This window comes from Palaemon carinicauda, chromosome 1, assembly GCF_036898095.1.
Source record: "Palaemon carinicauda isolate YSFRI2023 chromosome 1, ASM3689809v2, whole genome shotgun sequence".
In the NCBI taxonomy this organism is placed as follows: Eukaryota; Metazoa; Arthropoda; class Malacostraca; order Decapoda; family Palaemonidae; genus Palaemon; species Palaemon carinicauda.
In genome coordinates this window covers 201,216,831-201,226,153 of record NC_090725.1, presented here as the reverse complement: position 1 = coordinate 201,226,153, position 9,323 = coordinate 201,216,831, and the positions used below count along the sequence as shown (strand labels likewise).

Sequence of the window (9,323 nt, the reverse complement as noted above, 5' to 3'; positions counted from 1 at the left end):
CACTTGTAGTGCAATCTCGAGTGGACTCCTTTTCTATGATCCTTTGGGAACTACACGGATTCACTGGAGGGATACTGACTAAGGATTCTCTTTTTAGGTCCAGGCAAGGGGCCACAGGGTCAGGGAGAGAGGGGTCACTAATAGTGGGTGGCACTGTACGAAGAAAACGGCGATTACGCCACCACACACGACCACTTGGAGACGAATTTGATAATCTCTTGACTTTCCATGGCCCATGACGATGCCAACTTTGCCCCAACGATGAGAGGTCAGGTCTTGAATCGGAACTTCCTGTCCAACACTCAAATTGGGCAGGGATTGGGCATGCTGGTCATACTGGGTCTTTACTTGCTCAAAATGGGCAGCAGCATGTTGGTCACAGTTTTCAGACTTGACCTGCTATTCCTTGGAGAATGCTTTTGGGTGGGCAGGGATACATAACCTGAGAGGTCAGCCATACAAGATCTGGGCAGGGGAGGGTCCTGTAAAATTAGGAGTATTCCTGAGCTCCAGCAAGCCATGGCCAAAATCTTCAAAATCGATGTTGCCAGACAGGCCTGTTTTCAGGATGAGTTGCTTAACTGACCACAGCGGCTACAGCGTAACTATTCGATTGCTTTTGGGTGGGCAGGGATACATGACCTGAGAGGTCAGCCATACAAGATCTGGGCAGGGGAGCGTCCTGTAAAATTAGGAGTATTCCTGAGTTCCAGCAAGCCATGGCCAAAATCTTCAAAATCGATGTTGCCAGACAGGCCTGTTTTCAGGATGAGTTGCTTAACTGACTTCACAGCGGCTTCGGTGTAACTATTCAATTGCGGATAGTGAGATGAAGTTACCATGCGTCGAACATCCCATCTCTTCATAAAATCCCTGAACTCTGTGCTGGTGGACTGTGGCCATCCATCTGTCCTAAGGCTAGGAGGAACACCAACTTCATGAAAGTATCTGCAGAAGTTCCTGATCGTATTAGAAGTTGTATTATCACCATTACAGGGTGCAATAACAGGCCTTCTTGATAGACAATCGATGACGACGAGGAAAGCTTTCCCTGTGACAACGAAGAAGTCGGCTGAGACAGACTTAGAGGGTCTTGTTGGGTTGTCGTCATTCATTAAAGGTTCCTGACTGCCTTGCTCTACACTTGGTTGCATCTACACCTCTGTGGCTGTCCTGCAAGTGGGACAAGGTATAGCAACAAAGGGCAGCAGAAACTACAACTCTTGCTCCATACAGAACAAGGTCACCATGCACATAATTTCCAGTATAGAAGTATGGAATTGTGAAGATCATATCTGTTGTGAGGGAATCCTAATGTGACGCAATCAAGTAGATGAGTATACGCAGGATCTACTCTTGCTGCATCACAAATATCGTAGAGTAACCTGTCGCCATCCTAAGCTGAAGACTGGTCCGAAAGAGTAATGATGTTTATGGCAATGACAATTCGGAGATGAGCAGCGGAAGAAGCACCCAAGATCTCGTCCTCCTGTGTTGAGTAACTGACCTGGGCTCGAGACAATGCATCTGGAAAGTAGAGCAACTTACCAGCACGCTACACAGCTGTAAAGATGTAAGGTAAGATTTTCTCCTTGAGGCGCTTGAGATGGGAGTTTTTGATGGCATCCAGTGTATAACTGTCCAGAATAAAGTGCTGTAGGCTGGTTAGATGCAACCTATACTTTGACATTGCCGAGACAACAGCTAGCATCTCAAGCTCGATGGTGGCATAGCGTGTCTCTGCATCGGCGACCAAATAAGAACCACACTGAATTAGACGCAGGTGTCCATTACCATGGTCCTGCAGGAGAGCCTGTCCAATGCCGTTGAGGCATGAAGCATAGGTTTGAAGAACAACCGATAGGTCTAAGTCAAAGAGAATGAGAACTGTTAGACAGGTGAGAGCTAATTTGACGTGTTGAAATGCTTCATCATGGTTGGAAGTTCAGACAAATGTTCTCTTCAGGCTCATCAGGGAACGTAAAGATTAGGCTGCGATGGAGATGACCAATCCTATGAGTGATCTGAGGTCTGTCAGTTTTTCAGGAGTTGGGAAATCTATGATGGCACTGACTTTCTGCTGATCAGTTGAGATGCCATCTCCTGAGAGATTGTACCCACAAAAGTTCACGGAAGGGGCAGCGACCACAAATTTATCCTTGTTGAGTGTGATCCCCTACTTGTAGCATATGGTAAGCACTCCGTGGATACGATGAAGGTGTTTAATATGGTCTTCGTTGTAGAGAAGATCATCTATGACCTTAGCACAATTTTGGGCACCTTGAATGGCATATCACCTCGCAGGCAGAAGGCGTCGCCAGTAGATACGAAGCCCATAGGTCCTCTGCAATGTATGAACTGACCATATGGTGTAATAATGGTGGTTAAATATTGATCTTCTACTGCTAGTTCCAATACCCGTAGAGAGCATTAGCTGTGGTGAAGTAGTTAGCCTCCGGGTGCACACTACAAATAGATGTGTAAGGTGTGGGGGAAGGTGGGCTGGTCGACAGTGATACATACTCCTGTCCCATTCTTGACAACGACATCGAGAGGGTGGCACCAAACTAAAGGGTCATCACTAGCGGGTTATATTATCCCTTGGGCCACCACAGAAACAAGCTCTTCTTTGACTTGGTCCTTAAAAGCAAAAGGAATCTGTCTTTGGGTGTGGATGGATTCTCATGGAAGGACCAATCATTTGCTTGAAAGGAGCTCTTTTCAAATTTTTTAAGACTAACACATCTTTAAACTCTTGAAAAAAGTAATCCTTGGCTGTTGAAGGTGATATGGTGCTGAGAGGGGTAGCTCCTTGCATCTATTTACATGTTTGACCTCCTATGTAGGTTTGGAGAAGTCTGGAGATATTATGGCCATTTCCTTACAAGGACCATAGGATAGAAATGGAACTTCCACACTTTTGTCAACTTGAATCCTGGCATGACAGAATCGCCTGCCTAAGGTAAGGGTAGCTTGTAATAAACCCAGAGCAGGTAACATCGGAGATCCATCCAAGGTGAACGTCACATTAGGAGGCAGTGGTTACAAGCAGCTCCTGGAGATACCCATGGTGTTAAGGTGTTGCAGTCTGATAGCAGCGACATCAGCACTTGTGTCCGGTAACATCTTAATGCAAGACATGATATTGTGGAAAAATTAAAAGTATAGTTAAGAAAAAGTATATATTATTTTTCATTTTTTCATTATATTATATTTGTAGTCTGGTATGTTTTTGGTCCTTCAACTTTGTCTAATTACACCTATTTTTTTCTTCTTTTTTTTTTTTGCAGCACGCCCTACTCCCTATAGGGTTTGAAGTGGAAACTAGAAGTTGAACATAAAGTGGCATAGAAAATTTTTCAGTGGCAGCCAAACTTTTATGTGTTGTCAATGCCCAAACCCGGTTGACTGTTCATGCAGATAATGAACCACAGTGTTGCAGGGTTTTCCTGTAAGCTTGAAGTTTTTCCTGTCATAAGTCTGGAATTTTCTCTGGAATAATATTGCATGATCTTGCACCTGATTATGTTGCTATTCAGCCTGGAGAAGACTGTTAAAAGCAAGTTTGCCTGGAACTTCTAGTTTTGCCGTATGAATTGCAACCTTGTTTTATAATCCCTTTGATCGTGAGGCAAGCTACTTGTATTTGAATGTATCCCAAACAGATACCTGGCTAGGGTGTGCCTTTGTTTATACTTACATCTGGAATCCATAAGTGTGTCCAGCAAGTGAATATTCTTGTTTTTTGTTATTCAAAACAATTTTTGTTTTCTTTGTCTTGTTAACTTTTAGAGGGTTGATTCCTATGAGGCTCTGCCATGGATATATATATATATATATATATATATATATGTATATATATATATATATATATATATATATATATATATATATATATATATATATATATATATATATATATATATATATATATATATATATATATATATATATATATAGGTCTCTGCTCATGTTTTTTGAAGATCTGACTTTTCATACTATAGTTTTGTATTTTCTCTCTCAGGAATGATATAAATTTTTTGTTCCCTTTACAAAATAGATATTTTTCTTGTTTTTATGAAGACAACATTTCATTTCAATTCCTTTCACCATTGTATCCCCTTCTCAGCCACTGTTTTTTTTTTTTTGTATCATTGTTTTTCCATTTTTTTTTCTAAAATAACCTGAAAACGGCTTATATCCGAAGAATATAATGCAATTATATTTTTAGCTGGGTCCCCTTGCCAAGTGTAAATCAAGAGGTGGTGCCCAGTGTTCCGTTCTCTTGACCTGTTACCTAGATTTTTGGGTATTCCACCGTTTTACCTTTTTGTGTAGTGAACGTTGAAGTGTGGTTGGTATTCGGACACTAGGCAGTTTAGGTGCTACCTCTGGCCACAGTCCGCAAACCACTACAATATCACCAGATGACAAGAGTACACAGATAGGTTTTGGGGTCTTGAGATGGCAGAAGGCAATCCTAAGCGACAACAACTGGTACGTGAATCTTGTGATTTGTTGGAAACTGAAGAGGCACCACTGTTTCTTGAAGATCTGTCTTGATGACCATTTTTCTTGTTATCCTTACAGCATTTATCAGTGTCCAATACAGTGACAACGACGGCACTGGACTTTGCTGGCAGGACACTTCAATGTCCTAGACAAATGACCAACACGGTCACAGTTTTTGCAGGTACTGATGGCAGCGGGGCATGGGAATTTATCCGGTTTATGCTGATGGTCACAGTACTAGCGTAAAGCAGGTGGATTCGAGGGCTTTGGCAAAGGAGGAGGCTTTCTACTTGGCTTCTTATTTGTAGGCGGAAACGACACACTACTGGCTGGGTGGGCCACGTATAGCAGAAGTTTTAGCTGCCTCACATAATCGGCAGGCGGTGACAAAATCTTGTAGAGAAGGTTTGACATCCAAAAAAATCAACTTCTGGATTAACTTCATATCTCAGACACCGATCAAAATAATCATTTTCAGCAGGTCTCTTCGTATATAGCAGCATTACCTGGGCACAAATCAACTTCTTCTGAGATGTGACGAAGTGTCAAGTAGAAATCAGCGAAAGAGCCTCCTTCCATTTGTTTACAGCTAAGCAACTCTCTTTGGCGAAGCACTTCATTCCTCAAATCCTTCATATGCAATTGTAGAGCGTCCAGGACTTCATCTACAGATTTATCTGTGGAAGGAGAAATTTGTAATGTGTGCTCTAAAACATCATTACTTCATCTTCTTTCCTCCTTGTACAAGCGAGATTCCTCTAAAAATCTAATTAAAGTGAGGAAATCTGTCCCGGTAGCTTAATAGGTAGATGGGGGTTGATAGTGGGGGCTCGAGAAAGGTAGGAATTGGGAAGCAGTTCACTCCAACACTGTGGATGTGGGCAATGTCTACATTAAAGGCACCCACATCACTCAATGGTCCCTGTTCTGCAGTCTCTTCTAACTGATCTGCAAGTCTATCTCCCGAAGCTATAGTTACTTTCAATGTGCAGTAAGCAAAAGTACAATTCTAACAAAATTATTAAAAATAAACACGAACTTTTAAAATTCAAAACCAATAAGAAAAGTTTGGCGAGGAGTCTGTGTTTGCATGTGCGATGAATATGTCAGGCAGTGGGTTGAGGGGAGCAGCAACTCGCTAGTTTCACTTCAGACAGCAGTCACCCCGCGACAATGGTTGAGACCATGCTCCGACCATGTTACAACAGAAGATTTGCTTGCTTCTTGAAATAGCACAGCAAATAATATACCGAGACATATAAAAATGGGCACTATAAAAGCACAATGCACTGCACACACTTTCATCACTCCACTGGGCATGAAATAGAATGAATCAAATACAAACTACAAAAACATTCAAATTGAGCGTCCATTAATGGCATCCTCTGGTTCCTATTGTCCACGTCCTGAAATAAACTTCTCATAATACAACACTATAAGTTCACTATGCCATGTACGTGTTGGTAACTTCTATAGCCTTAATTCTAGAACCAGCACCAAGTGTTCCAACTGCCTATTTACCTTAAATGCACACAGATATGTTTGTGATATTTTGCGTGAAAAAAAAAGATGTTTACTTTCAGACCATTTTATAGTTTTATATGCATTAAGAAGATGATATTTACTCAAATCTATTGTTTTCTTATTTCCATACATTTCACGTCTGCCTTCTGGCCCTTCGTTGTATTAGTACAGGGGCACCATCTTTAGATAGAGGCAAAATTTTATGCTAGACGGCTACTCGGTCATAAAACCAGCACTCTGCAATGTGTAATTATAATCATCGTACTATTTGTCATTTACATATTTAACTGTGTGGAAGTAAATCAAGTAATATTTATTTGGTGTGAAGTTAATATCACTCGTAACACACACACTTTACATTAAACAAATGGTACATGTAATTACAGTTACAACAGTGTCTGCTCTATGTTACAGATTATCATATGTTAGAAAGGTTGAATATGTACCAAGTTGAATATCTGTGTTGACCCCTGAATGCAAAAGGAATAGATACAACAACATAACAGCAGTCACTGCCTATGCTTCCTTCTTGAAAAATCTGACTCACTTTAGAGAACTTAATGTACTACAAGTGCCTCTTCCCTTTGGTGCTGACATAAGTGTGGATAACTTCTCCAGCAGGTGAGCTCGGTGGCCCAAGTCCTGCCTTTCCCTATTAAATGCTAAAAAGAGAAAACGAGACAACACCCCTGAAAGTGGTGTGGCAAGAGACGGCGTTGCCTAAGGATGTCCCTCAAGAAGACCAATAAGTTTACTCTCAGTTATTTTTAGAATATTTACAAAGATCATATTAAGTCAAAGACAGATAGACTTTATTCCACAAAGATTAAATGTGTGTGTGTGTGTGTGCTTCTGTGTGTGTTTGTCTGTGTGTGTGTGTGTTTAGAAATCACGAAAGCTGGCACGTGATGAGTATAAAATGTAATATAGCCACGGAAGAAAAAATGAAAAGACTTAACTGGAGTTGGTACTTTCGTCCATAAGGGACAACCGACTCAACAATGAGATTACATATACAAAGAAATCGTATTTATAATTGAGACGGGGTTATTCCACAGCTGTCAGTTTCTTGATAATTCCAGAAAAGTCAGATTTTAGATATAAGGTTAATACCAGATTAACGGAAAATAGACTAGGGTTTAGATTTGAACTTTGACCTTTGGTACAGGAGATTAAAAGGGATTCAACAATATTCCTTTGTGTATAGTCATTTACATGGATTATTTTACTCGTCTGTCTAGATCCTAAGCAGTTGGAGAACTCCTAGAGATGGCCACCTTATGTTGTTTTATTCTGACTGATATACCTTTTGAAGTTTGGCCGACATAGAACAAGTTACAATCTGAACAAGGAATACGATGTACTAAATCATTGTCATTTCCAGAACTATTCCTAAGCAACATATTTTTTAAAAGAATAATTGTATTTAAACAGTACCCTAATATCTATTTTTTTTTCAAAAGTGGTATGACATTTAAAAACAATCATGAAATGGCAATCAAAGTATATTATCTATTGTTTCCTTTTTCTCTAACATGACACTCTAAAATGTTTACTGAGCTTTTTTCATACGTTTTTTTTTCTTTTTTTTTTTGGAAAATATTTGGCTTTTCGAAGATTAGTAGCAATTTCATCAATTTTAGTGAACTCATCCTCTATGTACCCAAAGCTGCATAATCTAAGTGTCCTAAGGTACATGGAGGAAAAAACAGAATACTTGATATTCTTAGTGTGGCCGGAGTAGATATGTAAATATGAAAAGTTATTGGTAGGCTTTCCATATATGGAAAACTTGAATTTGTCTGCTTGTCTAACAATGAAAACGTCTTAAAATGGGGTACTGTTATTTTATTCCTTTTCCATAGTAAAATCTATGGATGGTATCAATGAATTAATGATTGAAACAAAACCCTCAAAATTAAATTTTCTTCTAAAATACCTAAAACCTCGTCGACATAATGATACTAAAACTGAAGGAATTAATCTCGATTAGAAAAAGAAGAAAAATAATCCCACGAATAATGAGTTGCACTTCATTTTGACTTTCATGTTTCTTAAAAGGATTCATGGAAAATATGTTTGAAAAGTATAACTAGTCGGAGCAAATATTTCCCGGCTCTTCGTCTTATATGTTATGAAAATTAATAGAAATATTTAAAAGATAAAATAATATTTTGGCTTTTCCAAAAGATACATTTAGGGTAATAAATTAGATGCACATCTTTATGCTACTAAACGTAGATACAACAACAAACAACAAATGTAGCCGTTTCTAGTCCACTGCAGGACGAAAGCCTCAGACTTGTCCTTATTCAATTTCCATCACCCCATTGGACTCTGTGGATTGGTGGTAGTAGGAGAATTTAGTCTGATCGATTGCTCACAGCAAACCAACTTATTATGGTTTGCCCTGAATAGTACAACTTTGCTATGGCGATACACAAACCCATTCATCATTTCAAGGTATTCGATATATATATATATATATATATATATATATATATATATATATATATATATATATATATATATATATATATATATATATGTATATTATATATTACGGCTGGCAAGCTACACAATCTCTCGAGTTCCAAAGTCACCTTGTTTGATTTTAAATAAATCTGTTATATTTGAGTAACACCTGAGTTCTGAGAAGTTTATACAACTCCCAGATGGCAATATACAAATCACTGAATATCAAAAGGTCTCTTAAGTACACTCAAAACAAAACTGGTTAATTATTATCAAGAACTACTTAAAAAATTTCTTACTTCGATATTTTAACAGGGATACGAGAGAGTTCTGAAATAAACACTGCTGATCGAAATAATACACTCTTTACAAAAATAAATATATTCTATAAAATTTACAACACTTTGAAAGAATTTACATCAAAATATAAATCACTCGAAATATTAAGTCTGAGCAAAACTTAGATTAAGACATAAGAAATTAATACTTATGAAAATTATACAACCACTTGTTTCACTGGAAATCAAATATTACACCAATAATCTTGATACCTAATGAAAATAGTTAACTTTTGATACTCTAATGATTAAACTCTTATAGAAATTACATAAAGTAACTGATAAACTTACAAGTTTTTAGCTCGCACGAAGTAATCGAAGCTTAGCCAAAATAAATATACTTCACGTTTTTACATAAATCTCCCTGGGCCAGTTACAGAGATTTACTCAATACCAGCACTCACAACAACACAATAAATTCAAAATTTCTTGCAAAGTTGTAGTAACATTTTAACACACAACTCACGATATATG

General features: G+C 38.4%; 1 protein-coding gene across 1 annotated transcript; it reads right to left on the bottom strand.

Moving 5' to 3' along the window:
- Window positions 1-650: 650 nt before the first annotated feature.
- On the bottom strand, window positions 651-1,154 carry LOC137637616 (uncharacterized). Its single transcript, XM_068369795.1, has one exon. The coding sequence runs from the start codon at window positions 1,152-1,154 to the stop codon at window positions 651-653; it is 504 nt and encodes a 167-aa protein (XP_068225896.1).
- Between the last annotated feature and the right edge of the window lie 8,169 nt (window positions 1,155-9,323).